Here is a 20,918-nt window from a genome sequence, read left to right on the forward strand (position 1 = left end):
GTTTTTGAACTGAATGATTTCTTCACGCTCTCATTGCTAGCGAAAATGCAGGATTGGTGCATAAAATCGAAAGATATCCATCATACACGTCGTGAAGAGAGGTTGAGAAATAACAGAGAAGGAAAAAGGAAAGGAAACGCAAGAGATGACTGACTGACTGACTGATAAGAGAGAGAAAGAGAGAACCCCACACATTACGAATACGCCACACCAGTAGAGGTGTCCACTTAGGAGTGGAAGAGAACCAACAAACGCCACCCATTTGTACACGAAGAAACGCCCGCCTGCAGACCTTTCGCCCAATATGTGCCCAGGACGCGGTGAGAAAGATGGAGGGAGAGAACGAAGAAGCAGGACAGAGCCGGGACGCCACATATGCCATGCCACTGGAAACACCGATCGTGAAAGAAGATGCAAGATGCTCTAGCAAAGGACACCGATCAAGCAAAAGCTTGCGCTAAACTCAATGATGAAGTGACTTTTCAGGGGAGGCCGCGACCGCCAACGCTGCCCACCCGTCCGCTCGTCTTCCTCACACCGGCCTTGCTCTCGGTGGCTCGTCGAGCTGGGCTTGCACGTGTCTTGCCCACGCTGATGTCGCCTCGGCCACTGATGCTCTTCTCACGTGCGGGAGTCTTGGGACGTCCGGCAGCTGGAGCAACGTTCTCGCTGTCGCTTTCACCAGTTGCGGCCCATGTGGTTGTCACGCTTGTGGTGGTCGTGATTGCGCTCATGACTCGTCGCTTGTCCCTTGGGTTCGGTGACTTCGAGGTCGTTCGCTTGTGCAGAATGGCGTTTCGAAGGTACTCGTCCTCAGTCTCTCCATCCAATCGTTGAAGTACACCACTTTCTCGCTTCTCGAATGGCTCGTTCTCGCTGATGCGTTGAGGAGACCTCACGCTACCGCCTCCGTAAAGCTTGCTAGTCTTTCGTGGCTGTCCGGGAGTTGGGGCCGGGAGATTGTCGTCCTGAACACTGACTGTGTTGTGGGAATTGCTACGGTCATTCGTTTGGATCTCTCCCAGAGCTGCACGCTTCGCCGAGCCATTGGGGGGAGTGAAGGCCCCTCCGTTACTAGCGAGGCGCTGCTTGTGTGGGGACTTGGTCGGTGTCGAGGGAATTGCCTCCGCATACTTCGCCTTCATGGTGTCCTCGAACCACCACTCTCGGAATGTGGCCTGGTTCAAGTGAAGCCAATGCTGCTGGGGACCAACGACCATACCAGGGCGCATGAAGCGCATGTAGGCAATGATCTCGTTGGCAGTGAAGGCATGACGGTAGATGAGATAAGCGCCAATCAAGCATCCAGTTCGGCCAAGACCGGCCTTGCAATGCACGGCGATACCCTTCTTGCGCGAAATGTTGTCATGAGCAAGGTTGATGAACTGTCGAACAAGCGAGAGAGGGGGGCAGGTGCCATCATCGAAGATCATGTTCAAATGCTGTATGCCAACTGCAGTGAAGTACGAGGAAGAGTAGAGTTCGGAGTTGAGGCGGACCACAAGACCGATGTTGCGCGCGCAGAAGTGGGAGAGAACGTTCTTGAAGGGCGTGGGGAGGTTTGATCGTTGGATCTCGGGGATGTTCTGAGGCAATGTCGAGTACATTGGTGAAGACTCGGGAATCACATGAGTGGGTTTGTGCTGGGGAGAAGCGAATGCGAGAAAGCTTGGTGTGACCCAGTTGAAGTCTCCCATGTCGACGCGCTCGTACTTCTCATATCTACGTTCGTTAGCTTATGATTAGGTCTTGGGTGGTGGTTCAAGCGTACTCCTCGAGGCTGAAGTCCTTGAGGCCGCAAAGGCCCTCTTCCTTTGCTTTCCATACACCATACACGACATCCTGGATCGTCAATCCGTAGTCGGCCTGGCTGTAGCCTGCATCGCGGAAAGGCATTGGTGGTGGGTCCATCTGCGCGATTGGTGCAAGAGCCAAGTGAGGTGGCCATGACTGAATGAGGACCATGTAGCAGGCAAGAATGCAGGCAGCGTTTGCGCGACCTAATCATCGTTAATCATAATCTTAAAACAGAGAGATATTGTCTGCTTACTCCTTGAGTCGGCATTGCTCCAGAAAACAACACCCCTATCCTCGTTCGCAGGGTCGCCCAAAACTTCATGCAACTGCACCGCGAACCTGTAAAGGTGGCCGATGTGCAACGGACCGAAGTCGGCATGGAAAGCATTGTAGAGAAGATGCTTATCGATGCTGAAGTATACTGGAGGGTGCACCTTTGGACCGGTTGCAATCGAACCCTGTGCCTTGGTCGATCGCTTGCTTGGGGAGCGGCTCTGTCGAGGATATGGGAATGGTGTGTTTGCATCGGGCTCGTGTGTGTATGATGCTAGGTACAAACGGTCTTTTCATGTTCAGTTAGTTTTGCGATCACACATTGAGGTTTGTTTTGACTCCATGTTTTGGCCCGTACCTTGGATGTACTCAATGACCTGCCCATAGCTGGTCGCGGATGTGGGAGGCATGATGGCCACCGTCAAGATCGCAAGCGATAAGCTGAGATGTACGACTGCGAGATCCTATCTCGACTGAAGAAAGATCGGCAGATACTTGCGAGCAGTGATTGCGCGAAGAACGGGCGATTTGTTGTGGTGACGAAACGGCCCCGGGCAGCCTCTGGCGGGAATGTACGAATGGTGGGTATAGTAGTGAAGAAGTCGAAGTCGTCGTCGTCGCTGAAGCGGCCTGTACAAGGTCTCTCTCACTACGCCTGTACAGTAAAGAATAACTGTAAAGATGCGAGAAGTTTGTTGATTGTTAGGAAGAAGAAGAAGAGCTGGCGAAGGGCGACGTCTTGAAGGTCTGCGATGTCAAAACATCACAACAACGCTAACAACAACAGACTAGTCTGGATGTGGTTGGCCCCGAGGCCCCTGCTTCCGTCTCCGGCCTCGCCCCGACAACGACTGTTAGGCAGATCATAACAACAACCAACTCGACTCCTGTTTGACCTTCTGTTGTTCTGTTATTGTTTTGACCAAGGTTCCCGCTCTGATCTCATCTCCCCCCATCTCGAGGCTGGACCCTGTTCATGGTTGTTGTTGCTTATAGCTATAACTCTCCGAGTTATTGTTTGGCACACTCTACTTACCGTATCTCGACGGCGCTACAGTTGGACTCTCGAGGCTCGCCATGGTAACAGGAGGCGACACCTAATGCCAGTCCTTCATCCCCGGGAAATTGCGAATCTACCTCTTGATATCCCGACATTGCAATAATAACAATGCGATATCTCACAAACATTCTGCCCCATATGAGTTGCCACACAACCGTTTGAGGCGTTGTTTAGTACTTGCTTCCCAAAATACGTTCCATTGGTGCTGGCCGTCACTAGCACTCTCGAATCGCACATGATTGCAAATACGACATCATGGCTTGTTTCAATAGACACTTACCTCGCCTTCCCAATTGTATATTCTCGCAAGTCGCAGAACGTTGAGATGTTTAGTAGATTTGTGAGAGGGCTCAACGGCCGTGAGTGCATTATAATTGGTGGTATCTAATAAGTGCATTTATTCGTGAGGCAGGCATTCCATCTCTCGTTATTGCTACAGGGCTGCCAGACTTCCACCAAGCAAGCTCTTCAACTTCTTTGAATCAAGGATTTCACCTTCCTCCAGTTTGCCGGTTTCTTGAACCTTGCCGTCGATGCGCTCATAGCGCGCCAGAGTCGGGACGCTTTTGACTCCCCACTTCTTCCTGTACACGTTGTCGGACGATCTCCACCTAGGCCCATAAGTTAGCGATGTCAACAGTCGCATGCCAGCAAAGTAAACATACTCTGGTATCTGGCCAACGTGGACGTATCTGAGCTCAGGTGCGGTTTCGCCACCAAAAGCCCTTTTCAGTACGGGCAGCGCAGCACGAACGTCGGGGCACCATGCTTGGTTCGTCTTCGGGTCGGTAGACGCGATGAAGCAGATGAAAGTTTTGGCAGAAGGCTCCTCTGGCAGCGGCAAAGCCTGAGCCGACGAGGGCACCTTGTAATGGTCGAAGATAGGCATTATGTGTATATGTGCGCTTCGTGAACACTAGCTAGAACGTGGATTTGGTTTGAGAGACCAAGTGAACACAACGGTATGCAGGGTCTGCGATGATTAAAAAAGGCTTCGGTATGGGCGTTGCGCCATTGAGTTGGATTCTGAGCGCACCGGGGGAAAAGACTAATTGGGTGGGGCAAGTGTAACGGTCCCTTCGCTGGTCGCACGCCAGATCGCAGACACGACAGCACGAACACAGTCACACAGTTCACACCGTGTCTTCTACTTGTACCTCGTACAGATACAATAGCGGATGCTTGGCATTAGTGATGTCCATCAAGTGGATCGTGATGCCATCATTAGTGAATGACTTCAAATTCGATACATGAACATAGGTATGTATCGATTGTATCGAGTCGCTGTGAAGGCCATTACTAGAGTACATACACTCTTTTCAGGGCGCACACCCCTCTCTCTATTGACAGTGTGTCTAGAGACAATGGCTTGCGCTGAAATTGTTCATGTCATCATCCTATGGCGTGCTCTCTAGATTTGACATGCCACAACGGGCACTTATTCCTAAAACTAAACATCAATTGTATTTTATTCGAGATCTTGATACAGTGTAATCTTCCAATATTGGCTATCTTGAACCATATATGCGCTTTTCATGATCGCAAAGATATTCTACGAGTTTCAATTGATCACTTTTTAAGCATGTCCAGGCCTACTCCCACAGACGCACAAAACAATGAGCAATCCTCAAATCTATTTCACCATACCAAAACCTATCTTAATACACCATCCTCTATCAACCCAACAAATCAGTATCCCCTTACATCATCCTCATCGCGAAAACCTAAAAACCCCATACGTTCCACAGCACGAGCTCCAGCCCTCGCCTCGCCTCGAGTGTTGCCAAAAATTCCGGATTCGGGCCACTAAGCGGGATCGATCGGATAGTTGCGATCCTGTCTGTGTGCGTGTGTGGCGTGCGTCCGTCGGCGATCTGTACGCCGACGTCCCAACTCCCCAATATCCATTCACAGCACGGGCGGGGAGACTCGACGACCACACATTTACGGATGCTTGAGAAGGTTTATAGGTGTAGGGGAATTTTAATTGATACTGTGAGGTTAGTTTTTTAATCGTAAATTTTGAGCATGACTGATATCATGATTTAGGTGGAATAGCACTTTTTCTTTGCGTCAAATCTCATGATCATAAATTGGAGACCAACAACAACAATTGCCCAATGAATACAACCCCAAAAGCAAACAACCAGATCAAAACACGACCAAAATGATAAAATCCGGTCGCACCAACGGCTGGCTGCACTCCCCCATCTCGACCCTCCCCACATGGGCGTCCTTCAATGGCGTCAAACTGCACCCGGACATCACCATCGGGCCGCTCCCTGGCTTCGAAGAGCGCGGCTCGACTGTCGTTGCTACGGCCGACCTTTCCTCGGATGGCATCGAGGAGGGGCCTCTAATGACGGTGCCGAGGGAGTTGATAGTCTCGAGGGAGAACGTCGAGAATGTTGCGAAGAGTGATGCGGATTTCCGGGCGGTGCTGGAGGCTGTGGGGGAGTTTGGTAGGGTAAGTGAACTGAAGTCTATGAACTTTCATTGATCGCGATCTTGTTTGTCTTGTTGATATGAGAAAGAGATGTTCATAACATCTAGCCATCAAATTCGAAGAGGAAGAACAGTACTAACGACCACGACAGACATCCCGCGGCGCCATCCTCCTATTCCTCCTAATGCAAACCACCATCGCCAACCCCTCCATCCCAAACATCGGCGTCCTGAATCCCCTCACAGAGTACTTCCTCCCCCCTCCCCTCCTATTCCCCCATCTCCCCGCTGACCAAACTCCGTGTAGGTATATCAAATTCCTGCCCGACGAAAACCTCCCCACTTTCTGGACCGAGTCCGAACTCGAGCTCCTCACCGGCACCACTCTCCGCCCCGCCGTGCGTGCGAAACTCGGTAGCTTACTCCGTGAGTTCGAGAGCGTGCGCAGCGCGACGATGGGCGTGAGCTGGTGTCGTGAGCACTGGTGGGGCGAGTCGGCGCCTCCATCTCCCTCCTCGCCTTCCCTGCCTTCCCTCGATGACGTGGATGAGGGAGAACGGGAGAGTAGGGCGGCAGTGACGTTCGACGACTGGATGCGACTCGACGCGATGTACCGCTCCCGGGCGCTGGAGTTCCCAGGCGTGGGGGATTGCATGGTGCCGTGCGTTGACATGGCGAACCATGCTGCGGGCGAGGAGACGGCGGCGGTGTATGAGGTTGATTCGGATGGGAATGCCGTATTGATTCTCCGGGAGGGAAGGGGGGTGCGGAAGGGCGGGGAGGTGAATATTACGTGAGTGCACTTTTTCCTTTCATCTTTCATCTCTTCTTTACTTCTTTGATGGTTTCTACGTCTGTATGTGTGTATGTACATTGACGAACGACGTTGTTGGCTAATGGGTGATATAGATACGGCGACGCAAAAGGCGCATGCGAAACACTCTTCTCCTACGGCTTCCTGCCCGCGCCCTCGCCGTCATCACCATCAGCGCTGTTCCTGCACCTCACGCTCCCTCCCGACGACCCGCTCCGCGCTGCGAAACTCGCCCTAGCGACGTCCGCTGGAATCGCGCCGGGGGTTCTCATCACTTCCTCCCCTACCCCGACCCCTACCTCGCCCTCGACCTCCACCTCCACGGAGATGGAAACTAAGGAGGAGGAGGAGGAGCCACAGAGGAAGACAAAGTGGGAAAGCCCCTTCATCTACCTCGCGCTGCTGAACGAAGAAGACGGGCTCACGTTCCGGCTCGCGCAGACGACGGACGGGGAAACCGAACTCGCGGCCTTCTTCAACGACACGCCGCTCACTGACGAGCTTCTCAACGGGCTCGAGGCGCGGCTCAGGGAGGAGGAGCTGTGGGATGTGTATCGGCTGCGTGCTGTTGTGATGGTGGAGGAGAGGGTGGGCGAACAGTTGGATGTGCTGAGGGGGGTTGAGGAGGCGTTGGCGGAGGAGGGGGGCGAGGTGGGAGGGGATGTTAGGGAGGAGGTGAGGGAGTTGGCGGGGAGGTTGAGGGGAGTGGAGGGGGAGCTGCTGGAGAGGGCTGCGGGGGATTTGGGGAGTGAGGTGAGTTTGAATTTCTGGTTTTCTACTTTCTTGTTTGAGGTCTTTGGTTGGGGATGGGATGCTAACGTGTGTGTGTGGTGTAGAAATACGACTTGTTGCAGTCTGAGGTGGTACGGAGGTACCTTGGGTTAGGTGGCGACGACGACGACGACGACGACGAACAGGAGGATTTCAGTTGAGAATCGGGTTCATAGGTGATTGGTTTCGAGTTCGAGGACGCATGACTTTGAGAATACAGGACTTAGACTTGGAGTTCGAAGTGCTCCACATTGCTCGATGTACGGTCGCGAGACGACGAGGGGGGTCTCCACATACCTACCTACGCGCTGTACAAACACGCGTACCTTTTTCTGCAAGAAACGAAAAAATATATATAATTCGGAACAATTAGTCGAGCGTATTGTGAATTGCGATGTGGATGGTGTATTATTCAAAGTGGGATGGGGGGAATTGTCATATAAAACTCGAACATCCCTGGTTGCGGAGGTTTTAATCTAAACGACTGCCCATCCCAACGATTCCCACAATCCCACAGTGGTCAACTTCCCCCCGATGAGGAAAATCGTTCAAGGGTGATTGATTGCTGGTCACCTGGGATATGTCGATTACTGTCTGGAAATTGTGCGTCGTCTCCAATGTACGGTAGACGGTGTTATTGGTCGCGCGCTTGCCCCCACCTGCGTTTATATGGGTTTGGAAATGGTAGGTCTTAATCATTGTTATTGGGCCTGAGTACAGGACAGGGTGAGGTAGTTGCGAGACAACAGGAACAGATCTCGATTTTTCTAGAAGAACTTTCTCCTGAGCACTCTGGTGATAGGTTGGATGAAGAGGGGAGATTGGCACGAATGTATCGCGTAGTAAACGTTTTCTATCCTTCTTGCGACATTGGATCGTAGAATTTCAAGAGGTACCGTGCGTTCTCTATACGGATAGATATATGCAGGTGATCATTGCCAGGTCAGACGGGTTAATGTCCCGTCATCCCGCGGAGAGAAAGGACAATCAGCCTCTTTTGTACTCCAGATTTCAACGATGATTAGCGAAATGTACTCTGTAAAGAGACTTGATGAACTCTTTCCTTCATTTGACGACGTTATGAACTTCGATGAGATGAAATTGGCAGCGATGAACATGAGCAGACTTGGCTTGATCGTCCGGTGCTTATTGAACAGCAGTGCTGAGTGTAAGTCGTAGAGCGACATTTTGGCAAAAGATAGAAGACAGGGAAAAAGGCTTGATCGGACTGTGTGCCCTGGCTGATTGGCGATCCCATAGGACTATGGAAGAACCTGATCGACAGATGAGAGAGCGAAAAATATGGTACAGTACATACTACAAGGTACATTATGATACTCTGAGGGGCGACATGGGCCGGCAACGACCAATCCACACCACCGTTCAATTCATAGGCATTTCATGTTTCCTTCTGGAAAAGACGATGATTAGATTGGATGGTGGTACAATAGGTCAGGGGGAAGGTTGGGGGCCCGACCCAGAAATGATATGCGTTAGCGACAGTAAGTAGGGCAACATGGGGAGCGCTGCTGTGGCACATAGAGTGGATAGAGCGGATGTGCAGGATTGGCGAACCGTGTGGGCACGGCAGGATCGACGCGATTATTGCGTTGGTGGCACGGTTGACCTGCTGCAGAGGAGAGTGGTCTGAATGTTGATGGTATAGGATGATAGAGTTAAGGCAATTTCTCGTGGGGTATAATAGAGCAGCGATAACTGAGGCGTAAGTAGGTCTCGGAAGCGCATGTGCGATATGTAGGGCTAGGAAATGTGGAAAAATGCTCGTAGCGCTAGGAGCAATCAAGGCAACCAGAATCGGGCCGAACTCCAGGTGAAAAGGACTCTTGTGCGAATAACGAGATGAAGCGTAAGAGACTACCGCCGATATGCGATCGTCAACTTGCACTTGTATTGGACTCGTAAGGGCGGGCTGATTTAGTGCAAGTCACCGTGTGGTTAGTGGAGAGGCTAGATTGTGGCATGTTGTCCGTCGTCCATGACCACGTTTTTCTCACCCCCGCAAAAAGCTAGCAAAAGCTATTCATGGAAAGGTCTGGTTTCGGAGCCGCTGGGGGATTGACGGCAGGCAGTAGTACGGGAATAGGAGTGACATGGCGCCGAATGAGCGCTTGATTGTTTGAAGATGGTGCGAGATGATGATGGATGAACGATGACGGGAGGGGAAAGGTGGCGAAGGGTCTCACGAAAATGTGACGGGAGGGAGATGGAGAGGAAGAGGAAGAGTAAGAGAGATTGCGTGTGAATGGGAGCGATTAGTGAGGAAGGAGATGCAGGGTGATCAGCGATCCCTGTGGTATCCTGGTCTTGTCCGGGGGATGATGAACGAAGGCTGATGATACTGGCGATGATGGCTGGTGGGTGATGGGATGGGATGAAGAAGGTGGATGAATTTTGAAGGACGATAACAGTGAACGAGGTGAATTGTATGGTATTAACGGATTAGTCATCTATTGTTTTGTGTAATATTGACTCCTTCCCCGCATCCATCCGTGTGGGCTGCCCCATAAAGCGCTAAAAAGGAAAACATACACTAAACCCAGGTAGGAACAGCGGGATACACACAGACACCCACACAGACACACCCTTCGTTCCTTCCTTCCGCTTGTCCCTGCGAATCGTCGTCTCTTTTAGACCAACAGAATCCCTCCCCCTCTCATTCTTCTATTACTCACTCATTCACCCTCTCGTCACATCTCACATCTCACATCTTTCCCTCTCATCTCTTCTTTCTTCCCACCTCATCTCAATATCAACCCTCGAAATTCCAACACATACCCACTCCACACGCCTTACACACGTGCGTGCTGCTAAAAATTACGACTGTCCCACTTTTCTCGTCCACGTTCCGTCTCCACACGTCCGATTTCAGGCCTTGCATCCAATCCGCTCCATCCGAATGGTGAGCACCATCCCATCTACCAAACACCTGCACACTTCCCCCATCCGGGGTTCTTGCCACGCATCAACCATCATCTGCATCTAAACATCTACGACCACCGCCCATCATGCCTGGAATCCTTCCCATGAAGGTGATCAAGGTCGGCTCCAATGCCACGGCCCGAATCGCACAAGCCTGCGACCGATGTCGCTCCAAAAAGATTCGTTGCGACGGCATCCGCCCAAGCTGTACCCAATGCACAAACGTCGGATTCGAGTGCAAGACGAGTGACAAGCTCAGCCGACGCGCCTTTCCACGAGGATACACCGAGTCGCTCGAGGAGCGAGTCCGAGCGCTGGAACTGGAGGTTCGCGAATTGAAAGAATTGCTGGACGAGAAAGACGAGAAAATCGACCTCCTATCACGACTGCACTCACATTCACACTCTCCACAAGCTGCGAATTCCACGCCTCGAAGGACATCAACATCGCCATCCCCTTCAGAGCGGGTAGAGGCAAAGCAAGAGAAGGAAGACACATTCAAGGTTCATCAGGCCCCATTGCTGTTGGACGACGAGGAGTCCAGTGATGCATACTATGCAGGGGGCTCCAGCGGCAGGACGCTAGTCGGTACGTTGGACAGCAGCCATCACCTTATTGAATCGAACAATTATGTCTAACGTTACGCAGAGGCGTTCAAACAACGCGCCCAAGAAACGGGTCGCTCGTGCTCGGATGTCAATTCGGGCGTCTTCTTCGGTGCAGGCTCCAAGTCTTCGGTGACACAATCGCCAAAGCGTGCCATCTCCTACAAGGCACCTCCTCGCCTAGTATCTGACCAGATGGTCAACATCTTCTTCCAGGAGTGGGCACCAGTATTCCCCGTACTCCATCGACCGACGTTCCTTACGCTCTACGAGGAATACGTCGCCAGCCCCGATTCCCTGACTGACAAGAAATCGATTGCCCAACTCAATCTTGTCTTCGGAATCGCAGCACTATCAAGCGATGTAAGTAACCCGTCGTTCCACAACAGCTCTTTTGCTAACCCGCATCAGCCCCGCGATGGACAGGACGTCGAGTCTTTCGAGGCCCAGTGGCAGAGCGCCGTGGAGAGCTTCTTGATGGACAATGACGTCGCAACGCTGCAGTGTCTTGTTCTGGCCCAGATCTTCTGCCTTATCAAGGCCGACTATTCCAGGCTTCTCAAGTACAAAGGCTTGGCCGTGGCTCTGTCGCAGCGTCTCGGCTTGCATCAGTCTCAGAAGCGCTTCGCTCTGGGAGCCTTGACAAGCGAGACCAGGAAGAAGGTCTTTTGGTCGTTGTACACTGTTGACTGGTGCGGTCCCCACATCCGATTTATCCTTGCGGCACGTGCTAACCCCTCACAGTCTGTCTGCTGCCCATCTCGGCCTCCCCAAGCTTCTTAGGGAGGAAGATGTGCACTGCGAGTACCCCGTTGATGCTGACGATGAATACGTCACAGAGAAGGGGTTCTTGCCGACCCTTCCTGGAGAGTTCACCAAGCTCTCGAGCGCGTTGGCACTGTTCCGCGTGTCGCGCATCCTGGCCAAGGTGCTCGCAGAGTTGTACCCCGCGTCGCCTTCGCACGAAATCTCATTCCGCACGATTGCGTCGCTCAGTGACGAGCTTGAGGAGTGGTCCACCAACCTCTCGCCTCACCTGAAGCTTACCTTCCAGCAAGATAAGCCCAGCACGAACGTGACCAGCAGCCGTTCTCCGATCTTGGTATGTGCCCCATTCGTCGAACCAATACAAAGACCCAAGAACTAACGTGCAGCAGTCCTTGGCGTATCACCACATCCGCGCACTCATCTACCGGCCTGCTGTCATTGCCAACCTTGGCGACAAGGGTTCCTCGGCAATTGTTGCGGTTGGCGACGCATGCAAGCATATGGTGCAGATCATCCAGCTGCTCGACGAACGCAAGCTAAGTTTCTCGTTCTGCCTGAACCGCAATGAGGTACTCGTGCAGGCTGGTTTCGGCCTTCTCTTCCAGACCCTCAACCTCGACCGTGATGGCAAGCTCATCAAGGACTGCAACCGTCTTGTCTGCAGCGTCATCGAGATGCTCGAGCGTGGCTCTGCCGCCGGCAGCCACGAGTTCCGCCGTGTGGGATGCTCGATGATCTCCATCCCGCGCGTGGAGATGCCCATCCCGACACTGTCTCGTCACAACTCCGAGGCCAGCATGAATGCTCCCTTGGAGACCTTCCGTGCCACGCAGAAGTCGTTGAAGGCTATCGCGGCGCGGTTCTCTCCAGCGGCGAGGGCCAACCGCCAGGAGTCGGAGACATCGCGCCGAGCCACTCTGCCTGCAATCTCTCCAGGCATGCACGCCAACCCGTCGTCCACCAGCCTCTCTTCGATCCGATCCGAACCGCCCGTTGCCCGCTCTGAGCCCGCTTTCAGCCCTCTTTCCGGCCGCTCTTCGCTGTCTGTTCACACCAAGCGCCGCACCAGCAGCACTGTGCGACCATCGCAGAACCCCAACATCGACTATCTCTCGTTTGGCCCTGACCCTCTTGCCAACTACCACTTCGCTACAAACCACCACAACGGCAAGCCTGAAGTGTCATCTCAGGACTGGGAGCGTCTTTTGTCGAGCTTGGATAACGGACAAACCAATATTTACGACACCATCTACGGTGGCCAAACTGCCGATGCTCTTCTCGACTGTCCCCCAATGTCTGCTGGAGCCGAGGCAAGCCTTGCCTGGTCTCCTGATGTGTGGAGCTGGGACATGACGGGAGCAGCCGCCCCACCGCCTCAGAGTGTGCTCAGCTTCAGTGACGAGAGTCTGACAAGCGGAGAGGAGTTTGCCAATTGCGGCGCTGGTGACTACGGCCAGTCGCCGACAGGCAGTCACGACAGGATCTATCAGGGGATCATGATTCCCGACATGAGCACGCCGAACAGCGGTATGGGATTGGGTGGATTGGATGGGACCTTTCTATGATCTTCTGGCTGGCAAAAGGGATATGTAAAATTTCACGAGACCACGACTGGGAACACATGGTGTGGATTGGTGGATTGGACGGTATATCCAGGGTTCGAGGGAGTTTGATTGATTCGAAGTTTGATCGGATTTTGGTCGAATTTTTGGGCGGATAGTATTCGTTTTTGGACACTTCCAACGATTGGATGGGAGAGAGGGGAAAGAGACGACGTTTCTAACATATTTTTCAAGAGATACCACGCACACAGCTACCTACCTATCTACCTACGAAGTACAAAGAGAGAAGGAGTAGTCCGTTGTCTATAGTTACGAGCACTTTTACTGCTGTTCTTATTTTCCGAGTTCTTATTACATAGTCGATTTTGTAGTTACTATGCACAAAAACAATTTCAATCTACAAGACACAAATGTTTCATAAGTATGATGTATCAATTTTTTTGGCATGACGATCGAAGTGAAACACGAATTGGCATTACCTGTTCAAACATTGGACAGCGATTGAAAACACTCTCCACACGTCCGTTCCCCCGTTCCTTTCCCCGCCTTTCTACACATGCACACATACACACTTGACAAAACAGCCCAACGAAAACGAACCACAAAGGAGACAAAGAAACCACCACATCACCCTAACCCTTCACCCTAACCCTTCACCCTAACCCTCAGCCTTCAGCCTCACCACGTTTCTCCAAGCCTTAGAGCAGCGAGCTCAGATCTCCCTTTGCTCCGAGGAGCAGCGCATCCCGTCCAATCCAACCCACCGAACCCAACTCCAGCCCATAGGAAGCCATGAATAAAATACACCGGCTCGGCTTTAGCGCGAGCGTAGTGGGTGTAGTATGAGTGTAGCGGGCGTGTCGGCCACGTGGGAAAATCATCGCTAGTGGACGAGTAGTCAGTTAGTGTACCACATAACCTACCACCACCGCTACTTCTCCATGATGGAGGAGGATTGGGCGATGGTGGGTGGGAGGGGATCGACTGGATCTAATAGGACTTATTTAGTGGTGAGGTAGTGGGAGATGGGGAGAGTAGATGGGCACGTGGCAATGCGGGGATGAAACGGGGAGCATGAGGCGGTAAGGGACTAGAGTAAAGTAGGGGGAGAGGGAGTGAAAGGCGGAGGTGGGAGGCTAGAGGGAACGCACGTGGTGAATTGGAGACTAGGTGGACGGGTCGGAGGAGTCATCGGAGGAGGTTGAGCGAGTACAGAAGGGAGGAATGTGGTATTGGACTGTGTATCAAATGGGGTTGTGATCAATGGGCAAGTATGGAGAGCACGAGACATTGAATTTCGATAACGGTCATCGTAGCTGAGAAGGAAGTAAGTGGAGGGAAAGAGAGGTAAAGTTTCCATTCCTCCTTTTCCGTCTCTCTTTTTTTTTGTTCTGTCGATTTGATTATGTGTTTTGATTTGGCCTTTGGATTTTGGGTTTGGTTGAGTACTACGAGGTATGTGAATTGTTTTTGGGTAGGGGAGGCGTTGGGTGAATATATGTACATAGGGAGTCGACATGTCGATGTCTATATAGATACGTGTGTATATGTATACAGTAAATCATACGGAATAGGACCATACAAAGTACGAAGAGGTAACCACGGCAACGTACAACCCAGCTCCCCAAGGGTACCACCACCACCACCATCACAACCTCATCCACGGGTCCCTGATCCCAAAAAAACCCCAATCCTCAATCCCTACTCTTGCATTCGAGGGAACCCTTGAACCTTGGACTCTGGAAATCCGAGCTCATGGCCTGGGATCCCGAGTCCTGGGTCCCAATGCTACGTACCCACTCACTTCTTCTCACCCTCCTTTGAGTGGGCGACGGTTATGCGGATGTACAATTGGAGGGGGGGAAAGATGTTTTCCAGGTTTCTGGCCTTGGGGTGGGGGGGATCTGTTATGTCTATGCATTATAGACATAGGGTACAGCATCGAATGTGCTATCAAACTGGGAATCTTTGGAAATGGAATTGGAATTGACATACGGCTGCGATGCCATTATATCATTGTCGACGACGTCGAGATAGCGTGATCATGAATAGTTAACTACACACACCCTTTGACCTCACTGCTGTGATGTCTTGCTGCTTTGTACCAAGGACACATGGAATGTTTGCGGGTAGATGAGTTCATGTGTGTGCACAATGAGTGCAATAGTCGAGGAGAGGGAGGTGAGATGGTGGGTCGTTGAAGGTATAGGTAGATGAACGGGGACTACAGTCATCATCATTGTTAGGGGCGAGGATGGGTGGACAGGATAGGATTCACCGTGGCGTATCCAACGAAAGAGACGTTCTTGTAAACGTAGTTTGTAGGACGTTTGGAGATATGTAGTGTTGTAAGTGCTCAGGTGTATGTCTGTATATGCCTATGTATACCACCTGCAAGGGGATGTGTATGATCGGATTAGGCAAGTAGATACTGTATACAGTACCTCGTTGGGCGAAGTCAATGTCATAACAAGAGTCGGATCATATCGTACATCACTCAAGATTCCCATTCCCTCCTCCTTTGCCCTGCAGGGCATGGTGTTAGTGCAGCTGGGAACAGGTAGGTAGTATTAGACAGCTTGATTCCACAGATCTACTATTCCTATCTATCACCCATACACCCCATCGTACCCTAATACCGAATCCTTCGCAGTGGTACGTAAAGATCCATCTGGGGTAACGCACACCCGCTCCACACCGTCGGTTTCGTCCGGACCCTGATGAAAAACAGATTTCCCCATACCTAGACCCTGGGAAACGCAAAAAAAAGTCCAGGAGAGGAAAAAGGAACGGTCTAGAGTCAAAGCTTATCGTCGTCGTTGGGACTGTGGGAACGTGTGGGGGAGAGAGATGGTTGGATGGGATGGGAGCGGAGTGGAGGGGAGGAGGGAATCAGCAGTGTGTCACGCCATGTCAGTCGAGCAGGAATATTCGAGTCTGCGCGGCAGTTGGGGAGGTATGGCTGTGTCTCAGATTGTTTGTTTGTTTCTTTTCTTTTTTTTTCTTTTTTTGGTCGTGTGCTTCGGCCGACGCTTTGCGAGGTGATGATTGGGATGGGATGGGATGGGATGGGAACGGTTGGGGTGTGAGAGAAAGCTGGGGTAAGATGCGACATCGTGAGAAACGATGGGCCATCGGAACAAGTCGGAATCCGGGGAAACGAACACCAACCCCAGCTGTCAACCCCAACGTGGGTCTCTACCCAACCATACCATTCCAAAACACGACCATACTGTGACCCTGTAGGTATGTATGGTACGTATGTACTTACTGCAGGATGTCGTGCCCACAGTCTGCATCCGCCGATACCGCCGCTAACGTGTCTCCAAATCGCGAAAACGCCCGTCCGCTCGGCTCGGATCAGTGGAACATGGAGATCTTGAAATCCTGCCATACCGCCGAGCGGACGGAGGAAAGAAAGAAGCTCCTGCAAGATCCGGGAGTAGCCACGTCCCGCACGTGGCACTTCCCTGTTTCACTCTCCTTGTTTTCTGTCCGTCCACGATGGCCGATCTTCCTCCTACAAGCTGATCTACTCGTGAGTATGAGTGCCAACACAGTGCTGCGTATGTCATAGCTGCGGCGATCGACACGCCCGGCGCAGACGCATGCTAGCTAGCGCAGGAATTCGGTGTTCAGGTAGTCGACGAAGATCTCCTTTATCCGCGACTTCGTAAAGTTGTGCTGGCGGTTCATCGTGATGAACTGGCGGCGTATGCGCTGCAGCGCCGGCAGGCTCAACGGCGATGCGGGGAGCTCGATGGGCTGGCTGACGTCCTGGACGACGATCTCGCCGCCGCCCTCGCCCGCGTGGTCTTTTTGGTATGCTAGGATCTGCGCGACGATGTCGGAGGTCGTTTTGTCGAGTTCGTAGAGGTAGTTTTGTTCAGTTGCAGGGCGCTACAGAGGAATTAGCTTCCGACTGTGGAATTCGAATTAACATCAGAAAAGCGTGTTTGAGCGTACCAGCACTGTCGCCTGGTTCGGGCGCACGACTTTGGCCTTGCCGTCGCTGCCGACCATGGCCTCCCAGATGTCGTCGAACGGAGGCGTTTCGTCCTCGTCGAGCACCGTGAACAGCGGACTGTCCCATCTCGTCATTCCATTGGGTTCCTCATATCGAAAGATCAGGTTCTCAAAGTCCTCCTCGACGTATCCGCCGTCCTTTGTATCATCGGCCAGGAGGGCCTTGTTGATTTCGCGACATTTTTCGGCGGGTGTTCCTATGTGCACCTCTAAGAAGGTCAGTACGGTCGTCGCCGTTGGAGGGAAACAATTGGAGGACTGACGACGCAATTGGGAGTCTGGAGTGCCTTTGCCTCGCAGTAGAGCTGGTACCGAAACCCTTTTATATAATTGAGGCCGTCTGCGATGACCAAGTCATGCCGCGACAGCACCCTCTTCACGGCGGAATACTCTTCGGCGCGGGCGTCCTTCTCGGCCCTGGCAGTATGATAGACGCTGCGGGCGACGCCGAGGGATTGATCGTTGATGAGGTGGACTTTTAGGCGGGCGACGTGGGCATCGGTGGGAGCGGCGTCGATCTTGGATTGGAAGAATTGCTGGAGTTGGACGGCGCGCGTTGTCTTGCCCGAGGAGGGGTAGCCAGATATGAGGATGAGCTGGGGGGATGTTTGCGTCAGCGGGGATGCGACAACGATGGACAGAGACCATCTACTATTATTATATCATTACCCCAGATTTGGGCTGGAGGGAGCAATTCAAAGATACACCTTCAATGATGTAGTGGTAGTAGTGGTAGTAACAATGATAGTGGTGGTGGTTGTCGCATGTGATGTGGGGGGTGTATTCTACTCACAGGCATATCGCTGGCTCTGGCACTCTACTGTCTTCCCTATTCCTTTCCTAACTTTCCTCCCTCGAGCGTAATTACCTATGCTTAGATAGCTTGCTCTGCTCTCTGTCGGAAGTGGAAAAATAATGGGTATGGGAGAAAAAGTGCAAGGGAGAATGTTACCCCGAAGCGTCGATACGAGGAATTTCCGTCCGGTAGGGCCGAAGTCCCCTAGTGGGGAACGAAGATTCGACGGGTCTTGGGTTCTTAACTCATAGGAGTCAAGTCTCAGTTGGCCCTAAGAATCCTCGTTACGGTACGGTTTCTTTGAGAGATTGTTGCGCGAGGAATGTCCAGATTTGGTGGTGGTTCTAAATTATCTAATCCGTCCCGGTGGGTGGTGTTTGGCTGACTCGGTAGATTTTCCGGTGGATTCGGGTGAATTATCAACCCTACGTGTGGCTTGTGTTGTTGGAGGAGGTAGTGATCGAGATGGACAAGTTGGAATTACCCCAGATGGAGTGTAGTGAATGCAGTGTAGTGCGATATTGTGTTGTTGGTTGTGGGTGATGAGATGGTGGGAGTGTACTGGGTGTGTGTACTGTGAAGTGACGAAATTTGGCAGGGGAAGAGGAAGGACACCAACCGACGGTTTTCCCGATGTGGAAATTGGAGCCTCGGCTGTTTTTCCGTCGAAGAAAAAAGTGACGATGACGATATGGACAATATGGGATGATGTTGATTTGTGGTGTTTCGAAGAAAGTGATCATCGAGTGCTACATTCAATCGTTCATTCGTTCATATGGAGATGCGAAAGGTATCGGATGAATTGATACGCGATGGAATAGTGCAAAGATGGGTGATGATGCCGCAATAATTATTCATTCTGCCACTATCAAACTATAATCATAAGTCCATCTATGGCGTATACAACTGTAATTAACTAGCCATGTCTTCATTCTTATCTCGGTAGCGAAGCAGACAATTATTGCCTTTGATGGACGGATCAATCTAGAAAGTATCTTTCCGTCTGGTCTTGTCTGTTTTATCTACGGAGGAACAGCTGAGTACCCCCAGGTAGGTATCTATCTAATATGTTAATTGTGTTATAGTTATATCGTCTATCTTGATCTGTCCATCGTAGGATCATCGTCTAACTCCCTGACTGACTGCTGCTGCTTATCGCTTCCTCTTTTCAACTTCCTTCATCCCTCATATACCTCGTACCCTCTACCCTCTCATACAATAACCTCCCCCTCCATCTCCCCCATCCCACCATCCTCCATCCCATCCCTCCTCCATCTACTTCCCCATCCTTCTCCATTCCCCGACGTCCCACTTCCCACTTTCCGCTTCCCACTTCCAACATCCTCCATCCTACTCCTCTAGTAACTAGGGACATTGTATGTCCGACTAACGACATCGTCATCGTCCATCACCCGGAATTTCTCCAGACCAGTCTCCACCCATTGCACTACGCTGCACTACACAACCCTACCCTACCCTACCCTACACACTACGGAAAGGTACATTCTCCCTCGTCGTGGTATCCGCTATCTCCAGATCAGATCCACTTGGTCGCCCGCAAAATCCAATTTCATCCGTCCTTTTAAACTTCTCATTATCCTCCCTCATCCCTCCTACCCCCCTCGTCACTCCATCTCTCGTCAATCCTATCCTCACTCTCGCCTCCCACACCCTTCCATCCAGCCATCCACACACAATCCACCATTCATTGTCGCCGATACCCTTGGAATTTTCCGACAATACGAACCAACCTATAAACAACCCGGTCTCCCTCCTGCCGCCCATCACCATTTACCGCTTTCTTCCCGTGCAACAACAACAGTAACATCCATTCGTTGTATCCTGTACGGACTGCCTCTTGGATCATACAAGTATCTACCGCCATCCACCCATCATCTCCGCAATCCAACACGCGAAGACTCTTTTCCCTCCTCACGTCGCACAAGCATCTTGTTCATTCAAAATCTCGTACCTCGGCACATCCACCTCACGAAATCCAATCTACACATTCACGACTTTCATCAACAGCTTCAACATGCCGACCGCACAAGATACCACCCAGCCTTTCGCACGCCCTACCTTCCCTGGTCTTCAAGGATCAAATAATTCTGGCTACCAGAGCTTCCAGAGCAGTACTTCCAGCCTGGCCTCCTCCACCCCTGCGTCGGCGCCGCTGCCGTCGCCGTCGACCCGGCAGAACCAAACACAGGACTTTTTTACGAATGCGAGCCGCCAGCAGAACGCTCAACAGCACCAGCAGCAACCTGCTGTGTCGCCAATGGACTACAGCTATCAACCCAATCGCCAGGGCGCAGGACAGACAGCCGCCGAGACCACAAACTTCCTCAACCAGACTGGGTTGTTGGCAGAGGCAGCGAAGAGGGCGCAGATGGCCGTTGTCATGCGCGACATCGAGGGCATGGAATTGTAAACCCACCCGTAGAATCTATCCATCTTCTGCAGGGTCTGGACAATCTGTCGGAGGGCCGCCCGCCACAGCCGCAATACGAGGGAACTGCAACAGTCGAATGTCTCTGGTGGACTGACCGCCTCGTGTCGTTTTTCCAGCGCGCTCCATGGAGGGCTCGTCACAAAACAATAAATTGCGACTTTTCGATCGAGGGTGGGGGTGTGTCCGTCTGCAGAGCCTCATGTTCCATCGTGGGTTCGCAGGGTGCGCCTATCACCCCCAAAAGCGGGACCGACAAGCGCATGGACCGACTCGACTGGACGTAGCAACAACGGCCATGGCCATGGCCATATTTTCACACCATCTTCGGGCGACCTCGGCCTTGCCACCTTCCACCGCCAATTCACCTTGACTACTGTTACTGTGGATATGCAATCAATTTCTTATCGTCCTAGGACGCCTTTTCATTTTCGGACGCTCGAGAAAATTTCGGAATAGGGCGCTATCAAATTAGCTCACGACGTTCTTGTTCAGCTCCCCCAACCATCAATTCACCTTTACGATCCACCCAGTTTTTAAGGACACCCGCTTCAACTATTATAAAACTTCTCATGTAAATACATTTTCCCACACCCCGTTCTTTCGGCTCTT

General features: G+C 52.0%; 7 protein-coding genes across 7 annotated transcripts; 3 read left to right on the plus strand and 4 right to left on the minus strand.

Moving 5' to 3' along the window:
• BU24DRAFT_442196 (phosphatases II) lies at positions 1 to 2,792 on the minus strand. Its single transcript, XM_033530505.1, has 4 exons — positions 2,429 to 2,792; positions 2,051 to 2,359; positions 1,772 to 2,000; positions 1 to 1,722 (listed from the first exon to the last, which is right to left on the minus strand). Exons 1-4 carry the CDS (start codon positions 2,478 to 2,480, stop codon positions 483 to 485), a joined length of 1,830 nt encoding a protein of 609 aa, XP_033383393.1. The 5' UTR covers positions 2,481 to 2,792; the 3' UTR covers positions 1 to 482.
• Positions 2,793 to 3,488: 696 nt separating this feature from the next.
• BU24DRAFT_423971 (uncharacterized protein) lies at positions 3,489 to 4,129 on the minus strand. The gene is made up of 2 exons (XM_033528386.1): positions 3,796 to 4,129; positions 3,489 to 3,741 (listed from the first exon to the last, which is right to left on the minus strand). The coding sequence occupies exons 1-2, from the start codon at positions 4,017 to 4,019 to the stop codon at positions 3,564 to 3,566; spliced, it is 402 nt and encodes a 133-aa protein (XP_033383394.1). The 5' UTR covers positions 4,020 to 4,129; the 3' UTR covers positions 3,489 to 3,563.
• A 1,168-nt stretch (positions 4,130 to 5,297) lies between these two features.
• Positions 5,298 to 7,321, plus strand: BU24DRAFT_463777 (SET domain-containing protein; the record flags this gene model as incomplete). Its single annotated transcript, XM_033532161.1, has 5 exons — positions 5,298 to 5,597; positions 5,728 to 5,822; positions 5,883 to 6,368; positions 6,485 to 7,142; positions 7,226 to 7,321. The coding sequence occupies 5 exons, from the start codon at positions 5,298 to 5,300 to the stop codon at positions 7,319 to 7,321; spliced, it is 1,635 nt and encodes a 544-aa protein (XP_033383395.1).
• Positions 7,322 to 9,795: 2,474 nt separating this feature from the next.
• Positions 9,796 to 13,417, plus strand: BU24DRAFT_393338 (transcriptional activator protein-like protein acu-15). Its single transcript, XM_033525193.1, has 5 exons — positions 9,796 to 10,688; positions 10,749 to 11,068; positions 11,117 to 11,397; positions 11,450 to 11,807; positions 11,863 to 13,417. Exons 1-5 carry the CDS (start codon positions 10,187 to 10,189, stop codon positions 13,036 to 13,038), a joined length of 2,637 nt encoding a protein of 878 aa, XP_033383396.1. The 5' UTR covers positions 9,796 to 10,186; the 3' UTR covers positions 13,039 to 13,417.
• Positions 13,418 to 15,719: 2,302 nt separating this feature from the next.
• On the minus strand, positions 15,720 to 16,743 carry BU24DRAFT_227717 (uncharacterized protein). Its single transcript, XM_033522130.1, has one exon. It carries the CDS (start codon positions 16,427 to 16,429, stop codon positions 15,836 to 15,838), a length of 594 nt encoding a protein of 197 aa, XP_033383397.1. The 5' UTR covers positions 16,430 to 16,743; the 3' UTR covers positions 15,720 to 15,835.
• Positions 16,651 to 17,860, minus strand: BU24DRAFT_463779 (chromatin associated protein KTI12; the record flags this gene model as incomplete). Its single annotated transcript, XM_033532162.1, has 4 exons — positions 16,651 to 16,935; positions 17,002 to 17,270; positions 17,321 to 17,657; positions 17,855 to 17,860. The coding sequence occupies 4 exons, from the start codon at positions 17,858 to 17,860 to the stop codon at positions 16,651 to 16,653; spliced, it is 897 nt and encodes a 298-aa protein (XP_033383398.1).
• Positions 17,861 to 19,770: 1,910 nt separating this feature from the next.
• Positions 19,771 to 20,676, plus strand: BU24DRAFT_227753 (uncharacterized protein). The gene has a single exon (XM_033522131.1). It carries the CDS (start codon positions 19,893 to 19,895, stop codon positions 20,286 to 20,288), a length of 396 nt encoding a protein of 131 aa, XP_033383399.1. The 5' UTR covers positions 19,771 to 19,892; the 3' UTR covers positions 20,289 to 20,676.
• The last annotated feature ends 242 nt before the right edge of the window (positions 20,677 to 20,918 follow it).

Source organism: Aaosphaeria arxii (assembly GCF_010015735.1).
Source record: "Aaosphaeria arxii CBS 175.79 unplaced genomic scaffold BU24scaffold_5, whole genome shotgun sequence".
Taxonomy (NCBI): Eukaryota; Fungi; Ascomycota; class Dothideomycetes; order Pleosporales; genus Aaosphaeria; species Aaosphaeria arxii.